We start from the raw sequence: 19,011 nt of genomic DNA, 5'->3' as shown, positions 1-19,011 counted from the left end.
CTTCCCAAAGTCCTCGAAAGCTTTACAGGAAAACTGTGGCCCATTGTCGCTGACTACAGTCACCGGGATGCCGTGTCGGGCAAACGTGCTCTTGATTGCAGAAATAACGGCGTCCGCAGAAGTGGACCGGAGTGTGATGACCTCTGGGTAGCGAGAACGGTAGTCTACAACCACAAGGAAATCTTGATTGGCGAAATGAAACAAGTCGATGGCCACCCTCTCCCACGGAGCTGATGGTGTCTCGGTCGGAATCATGGGCTCACAGCGTTGGACACGTGTAGAAGCACATGCTGGGCAGTTCTCTACGGTTGCTTTAACCTGGCTGTTGAGACCGGGCCACCACACAGAGTCTCGGGCCACCGCCAAGCATCGATTGACGCCTTGATGACCATCATGCAGCAGGTTCACGATGTCTCTGCGTAGTGCTTCGGGCACAACTAGACGTCCGCCCATGAACAACAGGTCCTCGCATATGGTGAAGTCCCCACGGTGCTCCCAGTAACGTGTCATGTTGAGCGGCAGCCGGTCTCGTCGAGGCCACCCCTTCATGCTGTATGCTTTCAGCATTGAGCACTCGCCGTCTGAAGTTTGGTGAGACCTGAAGTCTTCAAGACGTACGGCCAGGGTTGAAGGAAGGGCTGCCACGACCATAGACACAAAAATTTCTGTGCTGTCCACTTTGGATGTAGAAGAGCATTCAGGATCCCTAGAGAGGGTGTCTGCAGTGGCCAGGTACTTCCCTGGAACATACTTGACGGTGAACTGATATCGCATGAGCCTTATGCGAAATCTCTGGATGCGAGGGGGCATGAGGTCAAGATCGGCGGAGCCAAGCAACCTGACGAGCGGCTGATGGTCTGTTTCAACGACAAAGCTGAGTCCGCGCAGGAATTCCTCGAACCTCTCGATGGCCCAAGAGACACCAAGCGCTTCCTTCTCAATCTGACTGTACCGCTGCTCAGCAGTAGTCAGTGCTCTTGATGCGAACGCGACAGCCCGTCGCTCTCCCGTCTGTTGCTCCTGCAAGAGAACCGCGCCTAGCCCGAACGAACTGGCATCTGCCGACACAAGAGTGGGTAGCTCTGGATTGTAGCTGGCCATACAAGCATTAGATGCCACCATTCTCTTCAATGTCTCGAAAGAGGTCGCTTGCGCTTGGTCCCAGGTCCAGACCGCATTCTTGTTCAAAAGGAGCCGAATCGGTGTAGTGACGGCAGACAGGTTCGGCAAAAACCTTCCAATGTGGTTCAGCATGCCCAGGAAACGACGGACGCCTTGCGTATCTGTCGGCGGTTTCATGTTCACAATAGCATATACCTTGTCGGGGTCAGCCGAGATGCCAGTGGCGCTTACCACTACACCAAGGAACTTGACGGAAGATACCCCGAAGGAGCATTTCGAGGCATTCAACGTGATGCCCGCTTGTTCTAACTTGCGAAGGACTGCTTGGAGTCTGCTGTCGTGCTCGGAACGGTCCCTGCCGAATACTAGAATGTCATCTACCATGTTCACACATCCTTCCAGACCCTCTAGAATCCGAGACATTTGGCGCTGAAACACTTCGGGAGCGGAGGTGATGCCGAAGGGCAGGCGGCGGTAGCAGTAGCGACCAAACGGGGTTATGAAGGTAGTCAGTTCCTGACAGCTTTCAGATAGCCTTACTTGATGAAACCCTGATTTTGCATCAAGTTTCGAGAAGACTGCGGCATTGCCAAGACGCCCAAGTACCTGGTCAGGGTGTCTAGCAAATTATTGTTTTAAGATTCCCTGACTTTTCCAGGTTTTCCCTGACAATTTCAAGTGAAATTCCCTGACCACTGCATAGGTGCAATACATACATGCAAGACCATTAGTGCAGAACACAAAACATTGTTTTATTTAGAGCGCAAACATAAATTATTCACCACAGATTGTAGTTGCTGACTAGAGTATTACATATTGCACAAAGTCTATGCAAACACAAATCGGCTTCTACTGTTTGTGTCAGCCATTGCACAAAAGTTCTTGAAGCACTGATCTGTTACTTCTTAAGAGCGTCTATTTTTTCTTGCAGGAGACTAGCTTCTGTCAGCGATTCACTAAGCAGCCTTCGCTTCTTTTCTTCCAGTTCTTTGACAAGAGCAGCCACTCTTTTCTTGTCCTTCTGAGCACCTGACTCCGCCTGTCTTTCTGCCTTCTTTTTCTGCAATTCCTCTCTGAAGACGCTGTAGGAATTGCGAACCATCTGCACCATCTTGTCAGTAATTACAACTTTGTCCACACCACCTGCTGCCAACACAGCATCATGCACCAGTCGTTGTGCTATCAGTGAATCTTCTTTCAAGTTTTCGACGAGGCATTCTTTGTTGACTGAGAAGCCTCTTTCTACGGCAGCATTGCCGTGAGACAAGCAGAGGATGATCTTGATAAAAGACAGCAGCTCTTTGTGATCATGCGAGCAGAGATCTAGCCACAGAACGTCCAGCCTCTGCTCTTTCCTGTCAAAATTGTTCAATTTTTCTTGGGTGAGGCTCAATGAACAGATCTGTATGTAAGAACGATGGGCCCGCTCTGCTTGCAGACCAGTGAGCCACTGGTGTTCTGAAAGCACTTCAAGTGCGAGGGTCAATCGTTTTGGGCCAGCCTCCGGAGACAATGCGAATGTCGGGTCCAAACAGCTGGCAACCCTAGTTAGCTTATATTTCAACGGTGACCTCTCCACCACCTTTCGACAGCACACTTTAACGAAGGAAACACAGTCTTTCTTGAATTGGTGCAAGGTAAGCTGTGGCATTTTGGGCACCTTGCGGAGCTCATTCTTCGCAGCAAACCCAATGTCAAAAGCGGGTACAGGTATACAGTTCTCGAGTTTTTCTGGGTCAACCTTGAGCAACTTGGCGGGAGTGTCAGCAGCCTCCAGGATTTCCTTCTTGACAATCCTTGCAAGCAGCGACCGCAGGATATTGTGCAGTGCAGTTGAAAGAAAGGGCACCATCGGCTTGTCACTCTGAAATTCTGCCAAAAATGGCTCCAGTTCCTCGCAAATCGACAGCATGAAGGCTAGTTTTGCTGGCAACAGCTGATCATCAACTCCTTTCACAACGGCATTGTAGCTGGAGCACGTCGGCTGCTTCTTTGCCTTCGCAGAGCCCTCTACAAACTTCACCAAGTTTGGAAGAACTTCTAGTGCCCTGGTGATAACCTTCCCATTTTCAAGCCACCTGACAGAACAGAACTTGAGAGGAAACAGTGCACTCCCTGTAAAGGTGACGTAGTCAGCACGACGAGCAGGCACACATTTGAACAGGTTGTAGCTGCTACGAAGAAAGGAGATCACATCCCAGCCGGTTGCAGCATGACCTGCCTTGTATGCTCCATTTATTACGTGCAGCCCACAACTTCCAATATCTAGGATATTGTGACTCTCATCCGACTCCTTGAGTTCCTCCTTCAGTGACCTCAGGAACTTTATGTTCACATTCGGCCCATCCATTGAAACTTGCAGTATCTTGGCATGCTTGAGCTCTTCTGTGGCTTTCCTGAATGCAGATGCCAGGTCTTCCGCACACGTGTGGCCCAAGAAGCATGAAGTTAGGTACTGCGTTTTCACAGTGCCATCAGTAGTGTCATCCCAATATCGGACGAGTACATCCATCTGTTGCTTCTGTGTCACTTTGTTTAGTGACTCGTCAAACGAAACAACTAAGAACGGCACACCGGCAAGGCTTGATAGCAGCTTCTTACGAAAGTAAGGCGCAATACCATGGCAAATCGTATACCCTACCTTGTCCTTCCCTAGGTGAAGTTTTTCAGCGACTTCACATCCCGGAAACATAAGAGGGAAGAGCGAGGCCGACGCCGCTGTTGACCGAAAAGATCCGTGAGTCGCTACCGCGTTTAAGCACCAGATTATCTCGGCCTTTGTCACAGCGCTCTTCAGAAGAAAGCCGCTCATCGATGTCTTTGCACTTGTGGTGGTTGCAGGCTCCTCGGGCGCACCTGTCCGGTCTCCGCTACATTGGGCCGAAGCGTTCGTCGCTGGCGTAAAAAACGACGACATGCCAGTTTGCGAAGCGCTCGACCGACACTTGAAAGCAGCAAGATGCTTCTTGCTGGACGCGTGACTCGAAACTGCAGTGCTTCCCATGTTGCTTAAAGAAAAAGTTTTGCAGCACAGTGTGCACTGAGCACTGTGAGGATCATTCTGCACGAGCTTAATCCAGCTTGCATATTCCGAAACGTTCGGGTTCGTCCAGTCCGCATTAAAGAAGCACTTTCTCGCCGCCAACATTGTCAGTGAGAATTCTGACTTCACTTCTGAGAAAACGATGAAAACACCACGCCGCCGGAAGGTTCCATCGTTCAAAACATGGCGGAAATGGTTCAAAACAACAGAAGTGTATGCCCAGCATGCCATGGCGATGGCGATGGCGATTGTGGCTGTACCCTTTGCAGCGGGTCGCCGCGTCTCACACGGCGGAGCCAAAAAAGAAAAAAGAAAGAAAACACAGTTTCCACATTATGTGCGGCGCAGAGCACCGTGAGACCACCAGTGTTCCAGGCGCCTCTTTGTCACCTCTACTACCTCCCCACGCTCTGTCTCGGTTTTCTCTTCGGCGAAGCCAAGCGCGACATGAACGGCTGTGGTGCGGGCGGCGGGGAGGATGTCTGGGCAGTTGACAACCACGTGCGCAATAGTCTCTTCGGCGCCTCCGCAGAGGGCGCAAGTCGTCGACAGGCCCGTCGTGAAGCGCGCCCGCCATACTCGAGTGCGCAACACCCCGCCCCTCGCCTCCGCAAGCAGGCCGCTGCCCCTGGAGTTGTCAAACAGTGTCTCCCGGCGAATGTCCTCCTTGTGGGTGCAGTACACCTCCAGAGACGGCTTCGCTGACGCCAGCCCCCGCCACTCTGCCTTCTCGGACCGCTGCACCTGGGCCCGGACCACCTCCCTCGACGGGTTCACCGTGACGAGTGTCGCCGCTGGCAGTCCGAAGCGGTCCCGAAGTGCTCTGGTCCTCTTCGTCCACCTCGTTGGCTGGCTGGCGTAGATGGTGTGCAGGAGTGTCTGACGAGCCACGTTTGTGACAGGCAAGCGAAGCAACCTGTTCTCGTAGCTCGCCTTCGCCACTGCTTCCCTCGCTGCGAATGTGGACCACCCCATGTCCCCCTGCACCGCCTCCGTCGTACACTGCCCATGGGTGCCCAGTGCCAGTCGCCCCACCCATCGCTGGCACCGTTCCAGGAACTCGCGGGTGCCCGAGGACAGACAGAGCACGGCGTTCCCGTATGTGATGCCCGGCACGGCGACCAACTTCCATAGTGCCCTGGTCACCTCGTACCTGTTGAACGACCACAGGGACTGGCGGACCAGCATGCCCTTACTACGGGATGCCCTTGCCTTGAGCTCGCTCTCATGCTCGGCGAGGTAGCAACTGGTCCCAGTGGTCAGCCTCACGCCCAGGTACTTCGCCGTTTGGACCAGGTGGATCGTGGCTCCCTGCAGGCGCCAGGTGGGGGCTGTCTGCTGTGCCCCCACACCCCAAGCCATCACGACACACTTGGCTGGGTTAAAGACAAGGTGGCGCTCGGTCATGCCCATGGCACAGGTGTCCAGCAGCTGTTGCAGTTCCTGCGGGGAGCCAGCAAGGACCGCAAAATCGTCCGCGTACACGAGCGCCGGAATGTTCACCACCACTGTCTGGCCACCCTCCTTATGTTCCAGCCTGAAGCCCTGGCCGGATCCCTCGAGGCGTCCTAGCACCCCCCCAACATACAGCATGAAGAGGAGAGGCGACAGAGGACAGCCCTGTCTCAGCCCCTGCGTAACCTCAACCGGTGCTGCCGTGTGACCCTCCCAGACCACCTGCGCTGTTACATTTGCGTAGATGGCTCGAAGCAGGTCCACGTCCTTCTCCTCCAGGCCGTACCTATCCAGGATGGTCCACAGGAGCTCCCGGTTCACACTGTCATAGGCCTTGCTGATGTCGAGGAGAGCGACATAGAGGGGAAGGTTGGTGCGCTGCGCGATCTCCATGCACTGGGTGAGCACATATAGGCAGTCATCAATGCGCCGGCCTGCCCGGAAACCCATCTGCAGCTCTCCCAGCAGGCCCTTCCTCTCTGCCCACCCCTGCAGTCGCTCCCGCACCACCTGCATCGCCATCCTGTACAGCACGGGGGTCACCGCAATGGGCCTGTAATTCATTGGGTCCGTCTTGTCCCCAGCCCCCTTGTACAGTGGCCTTAACAGACTCCTTGACCATTCCTCAGGGATAACAGCCTTCTCCAGAGTCTCAGTCAGGAACCTGCCCACTTGTCTGCACATTAGGGGGCCCAAAACCTTCACCAAGCCCATTGGGACACCGTCACCGCCAGGTGCCGTTCCAGGGCTCACCTTCTTCACTGCCCGTTCCAGCTCCCTCTCTGTGGGAGGAAGACGGAGTGCCGCTTCACACTGGGACGACTCCTTGCCGCTGCAGTGGATCCACAGATCCGTGCACCCACTCTGCTGCTCCGGGGGGCCCCTGACTGCTTGCAGTGACTGTAGCCAATTGTTCCACACTGGCAAACAGTCCTTCCCCTCTACCGTGTTGCCCTCTGGTGCCCGCAGAGATGTGCCCGTTGCCGTCCGTGTGTCCCTCTTAATTTTCTGCCAGAAACGCTTAGGCGCCTGACGGCCCGCCGCCTTGAGCTCCTCCATGAACTGCTTGTTGGCCCCTGTGATGCTGGTCTGCACCAGCGCTGCTGCTGAGCGTTTGCAGTCCAGGAAAGTCTCCCATGCTCTGCGAGTAGCCTCAGGGTCCCCAGCCTTGTTCAGGTGTCGATGGAGGCGGCTGGCCTCCTTTCTCTGCTGTATTGCAGCAGCCACCTCGGCATTCCACCACGCCTTTGGGCAGTGTGACCGTGCTCTCAAAGGCACCTGCCTGCTCATCTCATCCCGCATCACCCCCATCATTCCTGCGTACGTGGAAATCTCTTCCGCCCTCATTTCCAGTCGATCCGCCACTTTCTGGAGCTGCCGTTCATTGAGTCGTGTCTGCCGGTGCCCCTGACGTCTTGAGTGATTGCTGTGCCCCCGGAATGTCAGCACGATACGGTTGTGGTCACTTCCCAGATTCCCCTTCCCGTCCTCGTGAATGATCATTGCGTCCAGCACCGCATAAAGGCCTTCGGACATCAAACAGTAGTCAATGCACGACTGTAGATCACGTACAGCCCATGTCACCCTGCCTGTGCATTTGCCTGTGAGGTTGCCTATCACTAGGCCCTCGTCTTCCGCCAACCCCAACAGCAAGTTGCCACTGGCATCAGGGCGGTCACCAAGGTCCTCTATGTGGGCATTGAAGTCTCCCACTAAGAGGATCTCATGCTCCTCTCGCAGGCTCTGGATGTCCTTTCGTAGACATGCACTCATTTCCACGTTGTGATCCCTCGAGTTGCCTGTCCACCAGTATACCACTGCCAGGGCAACGGGTTTCCCAGCAATGGACCCCCTCAACCACATGTGCTCCCGGCATGTGGTGAGTGTTCTAGTCCATCGCTGGGGTTCTGTCCATAGGCATCCTAGGCCACCCCCACGGCGTTCCGAGCAGGCCCTGTTACACCCCTCCCACCCCAAGCCTGGCTCACTCGGAGGGGCTTCCTCCTCACGTAAGTGGGTCTCAATCACTGCAAATACTGCGATGTGTTCATCTCGCATTTGCTTGGTGAGTTCCCCCCACTTCTGTTCACTCCTGGCGCCATGCAGGTTGAGGACAGCCACCATCGTCTCCTGTGCCTGCTTTCGACGGGGCCTCCTGTGTCTGCGGGGACGCTCTCTCCAAGCCCATCTGCAGCTAGCCTCTTCCCCCGCCGCTGGTAGCCAGGGTGCACTGTCCCCAGCCCCCGTTGAAGGGCCATGGTGCCCTAGATCTGCGTGCCCAGTTTTCTGAGGATTTGACCAAGCTGGCGGACCAGTTGGACCTCGTTGGGCTCCCTGCTGCCGAGCCCCGACCTGCTGCTCCTCCTGCCACCAGCGGTCGCTTTCGTTGGTCTGGGACTTTTGACGACAGCAGGTGGACGATGCCCTAAAATTTTTAAGAGCTGAACCTCCTGCTCAGCCTTACACCAAACACATCCGCTGACGTCTTTGAGTAGCGAACTCCCTCCAGGCTTGCTTCCCCAGCCGGGCGAGATGGCCACACCATTTCCACCATCGGGCCAGCCTCCCGACACATGTTCCGGGCAGTGTCATTCCAGCGCTGGCACTTGCTGCGTACACTGTCACCGTTGCATGTCACCTCCGGAACCGCACAGATAAGGAAATGGCTGCGTGGGTACTGCACGGTCCACGCTCCCAGGCACGCCTTCAGGTGCTGCAGTTCCTCGGCCATGTCGGCTCCCCGAAGTAACTCCGTGAGGCCAGCATGGATCACTACCAGCCTTCGTCTGTCTTGCTCTGCAGCCAGCTTTCCCTGCACCGCTTCAGCCACTTCTCTGATTGTTGCCTTAGCGTGCGTCCAGAAGTTGACTCCGCGGTCCACCCCCTCTTGGCAAAGTATGGCCGACTTCAGTTTGTAGGCATTGGCGTCTCCAAACACCCAGACCTCCCGTCCCGCGACTACGCGTGGCTGGCTGTTGTCACTGCTGTTCTCAGGCACTTGTGCACGAACCTGCTGGCTTGAGCTCAACTGCCTCAGGGTCTGGGTCCCTGCCTGGCTAGTCACCCTGCCGCCCGCCACACCACTGTCCCGGCCTCTCTTCTTCCCTCGCCTGCCCCTAGCGCCTGTGCTTCCCACCTCATCACTGACCGGTGGTCGACCGTGATCCGTCTCCAGCTGCTGAGGTGTACCAGCACCATTCTCGTGGTGTGGCTCTAGCTCACCATGCAACCCTGCTTGGGTGCTAGCCTCCACCTCAGTCAGGTGGAGACTAGTGGAGACAATCATGGACCCTTGAGGCCCATTTCCTTCGTGAGCATTGGGGGCCAGACCATCTGGGTCAGTTGTGGCCACTGCATCATCCCTGCCCTCTGTAACTCCGGACAAGCCCGCCGCCTGCACCTCCGCGTCTTTTGTTCCCGAACGTTGCTCTTGCAGCTGTCGCACCTGCGCTTCCAAGGCCTCCCTTCGCTGAGCCTCACTCAGCAGCTGTAGTCGGGCTTCCTCTAACTTGCCTTCAAGTTCGCTTTGAGTTGCTGCGAGCTTTGCTTCTAGCTGCTGAAAGCACAACGACCATCTCTCGTCCGCCGCCTCTGCATCCGCCGCCGTCTTCTCTGCCAGCGCCCGCAGCCTCACGCATATGGCGCAGTCGTAGTTTTGCGCCTCACTGGCCTCTTTCATGGAGCCGAAACGAGTCGTTTTCAGGTCGACCCAGGATCCGCAATCCGTGCAGGCCAACCAATCCTCGTCCCCGTCAGCGACATCCAGTGCCGCATCCTTCTGTCCACGACGTTTGCTCATTCTCAGGGGATATCGGTCCCTAATTACAAACGCTAAAAAAACCACCGTTCACCACCACGAATAAATGCCACGATTAACACCACCTCAAATAAACCGCTGCGAGCCGCTTGCACGCCGGCGCCGCCATCCCACTGGCTGCTGCCATCCCAGCGCGCGCTGCTCAAGGTTGCCAGGCCGCGGGGAAAAAAAGGCCAAACTTGTCAACCCTGGCGCTACTGCCCCACTGGCTTGGATTGGATCTGTCCCCGTTGGCTGTTTGCGCCGATTCGGGTGAGCAGAGTCAGCGCTCCACGCCGGAAAGTCAAGTCGCGGGTCATTTTCCCTGACTGGGTTCGCTTTTTGGCAATATTCCCTGATAATTCCCTGATTTTTCCCGGCGTGTATCATTTCCCTGATAATTCCCGGTTTTCCCGGTTTTCCCGGTTGCTAGACACCCTGCTGGTCCACCGTGGGCATAAGGTGTCTCTCCCGGAGAACTACTTGGTTCAACTTCGTGAGGTCGACACAAATTCTGTACTCTCCATCCGCTTTGGGTACCAGCACAATACCAGCACACCACGGGGTTGGCACAGTGACTCGCCGGATGACCCCGTCCCTTTCCATCGCGTCTAAGTCCTTCTTGACTACGCCTTCGAGGGGAATAGGGATGCGCCTAGGAACGCTGGGAGAAAATGGAACCGCTCCAGGCTTGATGCGGATGTGATATTCTTCAGGCATCTCGCCAAGGCCTGAGAACAGCGAAGCTGCCGCCTTGTCGGACGTTGGGGGCCTTTTCGGAGCTTCGTCTTCCACGGCGTCAACAAACTGGACGACTCCCAGGTCCACTACCGCCGAGTACCCCAACAGAGGAGAGTCAATGTCTGCTACGACATACAACTTTTTGCATACCGTCCGGCCTCGCCACGACAGGGTAGCAGGAAACGTCCCGAGCAACTTTAGGCGGCATGCGGCCCGGCCCCATCAACTGTTCATTATTGGGTTTGTCTAGGTCTACTGGGCACCCCGCGAAGCTCGGAGGTACGACCGAAACGTCCGCCCCAGTATCCACCTTGAATTGAAGGGGGCGTCCATTGACATGAACAACAACGTGCCGGCGTTCTGTTTGCGCTGCATCCACGGCGCAGAGCTGGATTTGGCTTAAGCGCCTAGTACTGTTCGAGCGGCAAACCGCCGCGAAGTGACCGTTCTTGCGACAGTGGTTGCATGTGGCCCACCGTGCTGGGCACTCAGATCGCGGATGAGGGGCGTGGCCGCAAAAATCGCATGCCGACTTCGGGCCGGCGCGGTACTCGGGAGGCCGACAGACGTTACTTCGTGCAGTTTCGCGCGCTGGGGCGGCGGCCATTCGGTACTGCTTATTCACAACGGCGTCGACGTTCAGTGCGTCTGGTGCGAAGTCTGTCCCCTGACGCCGCCTTTTCTCATTTTCGGCGTCTTCGTACTGACGAGCTTGGATGAGCGCCTCGTCCAGTGTAAGCTTTGGATTGCGGCACAGCTGGTCGGTCAAGCGAGAGTCAAGCAACCCTACGATAAATCTGTCCCGAACCAGCCGGTCGTCAATTTCCCGAGAGGCGTAGTTGCATTTCTTCACGAGAATTCGGAGCGCCGTGAAAAACGCGTCGACTGACTCGCCTACCACTTGCATGCGCTTGTGGAACCTGCTCGATTCGTATACCTCGTTGACGGGGTGTACAAAATATCCCGAAAGACTCGTTGTCACGCCGGAGTACGAGCGATAGGCCTCAGCGTCTGACATGAGAGACGAAAGCACCTCGCGACCTTGGGGACCCATACAGTAGAGCAGCGTGCGTACCTTGGTTTCTTCGGGGGCGGAGGACAGCCCTGAGGCGAAGGAGTAATCCTCGAATTGTTGAAGCCACGCGGTCCATTGGGCTGGGTTGTCGAAAGTGAACTGCGGCGGGGTTCGCAACGTGAAGCTGGCGGTCACGGCGGAGGCGGCGGCTCGGTTATCCTCCATGTTGCACGGTTGTCGCAGTATCCCACTTCTGACACCATGTAGAGACGCGCCCGGGTGGCGCGGACGCCGCGAGCCGTGCCGAATGTGGGCGTGAAGCCCGCGAAGAATGACGCAACCACGCGCAGTTCACGAACAACAAAAAGCCCCGTTTAATCCCCGCCAATGCCTTTATACAGAGTGGGGGCGCCACCTCCCAGTTACTCGAGTCAACAGGTGGCGTCCTCTACACACACTGAAATCTCCCACCTGCCCTAAAATGTGCCCTGTGCGCATGCTTAGGCGTGAAAGACGCCGGCCAAAATGCCGCTCCAGAAGCCCTCCAAGCTGCATGGGAAATGGTCACCCCGAAAGCATAAAACCTAGCTCTTGGGTGCGAAAAATGTTCATTCTACGCCAAGCTTTATGTGGAAGCAGATGCACAAACAGCATTGCGGAAAAAGAAAAGAAAAAAAGAAACGGGCCATTCTGCATCTGGGACATAAATCGAGGAGACCGCATGTCGTTTACTCTTCTCCCTTTTGTTTTCAGTGTGCACCATTGGCAATTTTCTGCTGCCAAAAGTTTTGAAGAAGCTCTTAAATCCAGCAATGTTGGAGTGAAATCTGCATTCGGGGCTGCCTCGCAAAGGCAGCCTTTTATCGGTGAAAGGCAGGCCCTGTGGGGGGGAGGAAGCTTTCTCAGCACCACACTTTGCGGAGCTGCACTGCTGTTTCTATTACTGTGTCAGCTGTCAGAGGTCCTTCTTAAGCTTTCAAAAGCAAATTAGGAGAAGCACTGTTGAGATTTTTTTTTTTTTTTTTTTTTTTTGGGGGGGGGGGGGGGGCGATATCTTTCAGAGTATAACTGGGTGTCCTTTTTGGACGATGTACTTAGACGATGTACTTGAGTGCGACATTTACGACCAGCTCGTCAATATTTTCACGCAGATGGTCAATGCATCCAAGAAAATGATTACAGTAAAGGAAAGTCGGCCAAGTTGTCCTTGGATTAATCAAAATGTTCTTTCTGCTATTGCCGAAAGGGAATGCGCATGGACAAAAAGTCGCCGTTCACCTAAAAATGCTCAGCTGAAAGCACTTCATAAAACTGCACGTAATAGCGCATGCGTTGCTTCGGGCAGAAAAGCGCAAACATTTCAACTACCGCTTTCAAGAATTGAGGACTAACCCATCAAAAACATGGACTCTTGTCAATGATTTGCGCGGCCGAGCCTCCAAAAACACGGTCGACACTATCACTAAAAACTTCGGAGGAATATCTGCTAAGCAGGCTGATCACTTTAATTCCCGACGGCTGGACGTTCCACTGCACGTATGGCAAATGGGACCAGGTCTGTCCTTGATTCCGCCTTTTTGCCGCTTTGTACTGAGGAAGATATTCGGTATATTCTGTTTAACTTTAATCGGCGAAAATCTCCCGGTTTGGATGGCGTATCTGTTGATGTTCTATGTAAGCATTTTGAGCAACTCAAACACGTATTGCTTGCTATTTTAAATAACATAATCTCTACGCAAATTGTACCAATAGGTCTGAAACAAGCCTTAGACCAATGTTCAAAAGAGGGGAAAAAACAATGTCAAAAATTATAGGGGTATTTCAATCCTACCAACCATAGCTTTGATACTGGAAAAGCATGTTTGTTCAGTATTACTTAGTTTCCTTCAATCTCGTGATGTCTTTTCACCTAACCAGTTCGGTTTTGTAAGTGGTCGAGGCACACAAAAAGCCTTAGAAGAAGTTTCTGATTTCCTGAATGAGGCCATTGATCAAAATGAATTCGCTTGTGCTCTCTTTTTAGAGGAAGTGGTGTTCGGTCCCTTCGTGCTGTCTGGGTTTTTTTTTTTTTTTTGTGCTAGCCAAAGCTTGCCTCGTTCTCTTCTTGGCGTCCCTGGTCGTGAATATGTGCTGAACCACCCGATATCAAGATTGGTCCGGTAAAGGTTCACAAACTCTTGGAAGCGGCCCAGACTTCACCGTATCAGCCCGGCCGCAGCCTAAGCCTAACTGCCCGGAATCTCCGCCCCGCCAACTCACAACCTGCGGCTGCAGGTGGCGCGCTCGCCACTCCCGCTGCGGCCACCGTCGCAAATGGGCTGCTCTTCGAAGGCGATCTACCAGCCCACGCACCCGAAATGAACCCAGCCGAGTCTACACAGCAGGCACTTTCTGGAAGCTGTGCTCCCCAAGACAACGCACTCATCAATCACCAAATGGAAGAATGTAGAGACGCCAGTGATACAACGGACTCAATGCTAGAAATGGACTCTACCCACATTAATGATGCTGCTGAAGGTTGGCAGCGGATCCCGCTGCCAAAGAAGAGAAGACCCACGCGGGATGATCGGGTGAGTCGGTCCAGGTTTACATTGCAGCTTAGACCACTGGTGAAAATTCGCATCAGGCAAATCCCAAGACATGCAATCGCGTCTATCATTGGTCATACTGCACCCAGTGCCGAACTGGCAGAGATGGCGTCTGTCACATATGATGATGTAGCGAACAGCGCTCACATAGCCCTGAATGATGAAGCGCATGCTAACCGACTCAGCAAAATTGACCACTTGTCCATTTCTCACAACGGCCGCACTGAAACAATAGAAGTAGCCATTAAGCCGATCCCGTCCAACAAGAACACGACACGTGGTGTCATTCAGGTGGATCCAGCCGAGAGCGATGCGACCATTCACAGCTGGGTGCGATGTGAGCACGCCGAAATTTTAAAAGTGCAAAAGATTGGAAAATCCGACCGGGCTATTCTGACCTTCAACTCATCAACTCTGCCACGAACCGTCAAGTACTACATGGAATTAGTACGGGTAGCAGAATATCGACCTAAGAGACTCGTATGCTTCAACTGCCACTGCCTTGGCCACATGTCTAAGTATTGCCCCTCTCCGAGCGTGTGTGGTGAGTGGGGACGAGCGCACAGCGCAGAAGCTGAGTGTGACTCGAATTAGTACGGGTAGCAGAATATCGACCAAAGAGACTCGTATGCTTCAACTGCCACTGCCTTGGCCACATGTCTAAGTATTGCCCCTCTCCGAGCGTGTGTGGTGAGTGGGGACGAGCGCACAGCGCAGAAGCTGAGTGTGACTCGACAACGTACTGTGTCGTATGCAAGGAGAACGGCCACCTCGCCGTTAGCAAAGTGTGCCCAAGCCGTGTCCCCAAGAAAGAAGAACGTAGCCCAAACTCGACGTCCGCCATCAAGCAATCCCCTCCGGCTAAGGGTCGAACCACGAACACCCGCACCGTACCACAAGGGGTCACATGGGCATCTACTCTAGCGGGAACCCCATCAAAGTTACCCGAAAACCATCCATTGGTCGTCGAAAATGCCCAGCTTCGCCGCAGTCTCTCTGAACTGCGGGCAGAGATGGCGGCTATGCACAAAGAAATGACAGCCCTTCGTAAGGCATTGACCCATCGTCAGTCACCCTCGCCGGACACGGTCCGCTCCGTCTCAAAGCATCGCAGCCGATCTCGTACAAGCCGAAAAAATGCAGAAGAGATCAGGTCGACCACAAAAACTCCCACTCAGAGTTACGTTACCGAGCAGAAGCTCGCACAGCGGGACGCTCGCCGGAAGTTTGAAAACAACAAAGACTGGCAGAAGGCATCCAACAAAATTGTCGCTCTCCAAGTGCAAGTCACCTCCCTCAAGGATGAAATCACTCATATTGCCACGCTGATTGGTGAGCTGTTTCAAACAATTCTGCCACAGACGCCGCCTTCTAACGAATCTAAACGAAAAAAGAACATTTAAGTCCCCAAAATGCAACCCGCATCTTCAATTAATCGGCTCATCATACAATGGAATTGCCGTAGCTTCCTCCAAACAGGACCGCTTTTAAAATCTCAGATAGCCACCTTAAAACCTCTCACACTTCTTTTGCAGGAAACCCACGCACCTTGTAAGATCTCGAATTATAACACGTTTGTAGATCCGACTATTCCAACGTACACCCGCAATTGTGCTGGACAACCACATTTTCCGGGCTTAGCGGCTGTTCTTGTCCATAATTCATGTCAGGCAGTGCAGCACAAGTGGGATAAGGCCAGTACAATTCATCGCGAAGTTGTCATTGTTACAGTGGTTCCACCTGGGGGAAAGCCAATGCTTCTGGTGTCCGTATACTATCCCCCTTGTAAAGGTTCTGCACCTTCGAATGCTTACGATTGGATTCCATATCTTAGTTCACTAAATTTTACAGGTCCTATCCTAGTTGGAGGAGACTTCAACGCCCCGAACGCTCTTTGGGGCTACTCGTGCACTCATCCGCGTGGCAGGCTCCTCGAACAGGCACTTGAATTTAGCCCCTTACACCTACGGAATGAACCTGGCGTCTATACCCGCATAGGCCTTCATCCTAAACAAAGTGACACTACTCCGGATTTAACTCTCACCACTCCTGGCACCATCCGAACGTGGAAGACGCTTAACTGCACCTGGGGTAGTGATCACTATCCCGTCCTTCTCTATATCAACAATAAGAAACTTCGTACCCGTCTTGGACTTCATTTAGAGAGGACTTCATTTAGAGATCATTTTTCTGCTGATTCCTGCTATGACTTTGCTGATTTTGTTAGATCCATTACCTCAGCTCGCAACACTGCGATCGAGTCCATCACGTGTACGGTGGATGTCGGGCAACCTGACGCGCACATGTTTCGTCTTCTCAAAAAAGCAGAGCGCCTTACCCATCGTTATTGCACGGGTGGTAAGCAACATCATCATTTAATGCAGCTCAAACACCATTATAACATCATTAGACAATATCAGGTCAACCTTCAATGCGAAAACTGGCACGATCTCTGTCAGCAACTCGGCCATGAATCGGGTCTCTCCCGTCTATGGCGCGTTTTCCGTAGCCTGAATGGCCGCGCCAAGAAAAAGCTGCCCATCGTTGATGACATGTGCCTAACGCAAGATTATTCTCAAGTAGAAGATAATCTCGTTCACGCATTCTTCCCTCATGCTGTAAAGGATCCATCGGTTCTCCCGGACCTTCCCGTTCTTGACGTTATCGATCCCCTTCCAGAGCTAGATTCTCTCTTCACTATGGGAGAGCTTCAGACAGCCATCTCACAAGGCCGTTCAAAATCAGCACCAGGGCATGATCATGTCAAATGGCAGGATCTACGAAATCTTCCTCCGCACGCCCTGGACGTTCTACTTAACCTTGTGAACGATCATGGGACCTCAGGAACGGTCCCTGACCATCTTAAAATTACCATCATTCATCCAATACCGAAGCCTGGTAAGGACCCAAATACCCCCCAGAACTTGCGCCCAGTAGCATTAACTCCGGTCCTATGTAAACTGATCGAGAGAATGATAAACAATAGACTAATGCACCACCTTGAGTGCTCAGGATGGTTCCACCCCGCTCTCACAGGCTTCCGACCCCATCTGAGCACTCATGACTACCTATGGCTACTACGTCGCGTCATTAACAGAACTGCTCGCAAGGATTTGCCAGATTATGTGATTGCACTGGACATTCACAAAGCTTTCGATAATGTTAGTCAATTGGGCATATTGCAAGAATTGGCTAGAGCGTTCCCCAGTCGAAACGCTCAAAATTGGGTACGAAATTTCCTTCAGCATCGACCCATTCGACTAAATGCTTCCATACACCAGCCGACCACTTTCTATTTAGATCGCGGTGTTCCACAAGGCTCCATCTTAGCTCAAATTTTGTTTAACCTAGCCATGAATCGGGTGGCACGAACACTTGAACAAGACACTGCTGCTCGGTTTGCCTTTTATGCGGACGACGTAGTGGTCTGGACAGAAGCTAAAGACTATCCCTCTAAAGATCCCATGCAAACGGAACTGCAGGCTGCCGTATTGAGCCTTGAACGCTCCCTTTCCCAGTTTCAACTACGGCTATCACCCACTAAAACAGAGCTACTCAGCGTTGACGGCAAAAATCGCACAAATTCAGATCAAATCATTTCCATCCAGATCGGGGATACGCAGCTGGATTCTCATAACGGCACCATTCGTCTCCTCGGCCTTCCCATTAGCAGTTGCAATAGCCCCCGTAAATGGATCCTTCATCTGAAAGCCACTTGGCGCAACACCTTGCACGCCATCCTCCGCCTCTCCAATAAGTTTGGTGGTGCCCGTCAGCAGGCATGTACAATGCTTGGCCGTGCAATAGCACACGGGCGCCTCACTTACGGCTTTCCAATATATGATCTTCGCCCAGCTCACGTAAAGGATCTTCATATATTAAATCGGCACCTTCTCCGTACAATTAGTGGTCTTCCTCAATTCACCCCCGTAGAGATTCTTCACAAAATTGTACCCCCTTCCCAACCTTGATACCCTCATCGAAGAGACCAAGCTACGTCTCAAGGAACATCTTGAGCAGTCCCCCCAAGGCAAGGCTATCGGATCATGGGACTATATGAACAGTAAATTCGACCCCACTTGTTACCCATTGTCCCTCCCGCCCTGGGAGCGCCCTGCGATTGGCATCCCTCGGCGTCGCCCTATACCTCGGCGGCAGGTGAGAGCACGTGAGTTATACGTTCGCACTATCCAGAACGACAAGATGGAGAACGAAGTCGACATCTTCACGGACGCCGCCGTGCGCGGCAATGAGGCTGCGATTGCATGGACATCTTCGGACGCCCCCTTGCTAAATGGTTCCCGGAAGATCTCCAATACATATGGCCTAGCTGAAGAAGCTGAACTTATGGGTGTCCTGGGGGCTGTCCATTCCATCCGCGACAATTGTGACTCACTCTCATCCCGGAAATTTCGCATCATTACAGATTCTCACGTCGCCCTTAAAGAATTGAACCAAACATTTTCACCTAATTATACGGCCACGAATATACTACATGCCATCCGAGACCTTCAACTGGAAGGCATCACCATCCGCATCGTCTGGTCCCCAGGACACACGCCTGGGGCACATGGCAACCACGCGGCTCACACCGCCGCCCGGGAGAGACTTGACACACCTCCAGTGGTTTCCAGTGCCCCATTGCAACACCTACCACGACCAGACTGGCAACTTCATCTGCGGAAATTCAAGGCAGAGAGTCGCAAGAGGCTTCAAGATACCACCCCGGTGGGTGTGCTGGGCCCGCTCAAGACGCTCACACGCTCGGGCGAGGTGGTAGCTAATAAGATTTACGCTAACACGGCCCTAACACCTCATGTACTACATAAATGGACCCACGGAGCCAGCTCGCACATCCAACGCTGCCCGTATTGTGACGAGAAGTGTATTCCTAACCTGTACCATTTGATATGGCACTGTGAGCACTTCAAGACCGATCGCGAGCCACTATTGGACCTCGGTTCCCCACCCGGAGATGAAGAAGCGCACCTGCAACGCGTTCGAGAGGACCCCTCAGTACTTGAGAAAGTTATTGAATACGCACTAACCAGTGGTCTTTACAAGCTGGTGTAATAACCTGGACCGACACCTCTAAAAATCGTTGCACCTATCTCTTCACGGTTTCTGCGAACTATATGTTCACGGGCTTTACAATGCTATCCACCATATAAGGTGATTGAACCTTGAACATTGTTCTTTTTTTTCGATTATTCCCTCCCTTCCTTCATGTCCCTTTCCATCCCCAACAGGG

At 53.4% G+C, this 19,011-nt stretch overlaps 3 protein-coding genes across 3 annotated transcripts; all 3 read right to left on the bottom strand.

Annotated features, from left to right (window-relative positions):
• Positions 1–1,323: 1,323 nt before the first annotated feature.
• LOC144179458 (uncharacterized) lies at positions 1,324–4,396 on the bottom strand. Its single transcript, XM_077707814.1, has one exon. The coding sequence runs from the start codon at positions 4,394–4,396 to the stop codon at positions 2,021–2,023; it is 2,376 nt and encodes a 791-aa protein (XP_077563940.1). The 3' UTR covers positions 1,324–2,020.
• A 102-nt stretch (positions 4,397–4,498) lies between these two features.
• LOC144180068 (uncharacterized) lies at positions 4,499–7,393 on the bottom strand. Its single transcript, XM_077708475.1, has one exon. It carries the CDS (start codon positions 7,391–7,393, stop codon positions 4,499–4,501), a length of 2,895 nt encoding a protein of 964 aa, XP_077564601.1.
• Positions 7,394–9,170: 1,777 nt separating this feature from the next.
• LOC144179459 (uncharacterized) lies at positions 9,171–12,204 on the bottom strand. Its single transcript, XM_077707815.1, has one exon. The coding sequence runs from the start codon at positions 11,395–11,397 to the stop codon at positions 10,273–10,275; it is 1,125 nt and encodes a 374-aa protein (XP_077563941.1). The 5' UTR covers positions 11,398–12,204; the 3' UTR covers positions 9,171–10,272.
• Positions 12,205–19,011: the final 6,807 nt, after the last annotated feature.

The sequence above is a fragment of the Haemaphysalis longicornis genome, unplaced genomic scaffold (genome assembly GCF_048455015.1).
Source record: "Haemaphysalis longicornis isolate Haplotype H1 unplaced genomic scaffold, Haemaphysalis longicornis Haplotype H1 scaffold_4, whole genome shotgun sequence".
Lineage (NCBI taxonomy): Eukaryota > Metazoa > Arthropoda > Arachnida > Ixodida > Ixodidae > Haemaphysalis > Haemaphysalis longicornis.
This window is presented reverse-complemented; position numbering and strand designations above follow the sequence as displayed.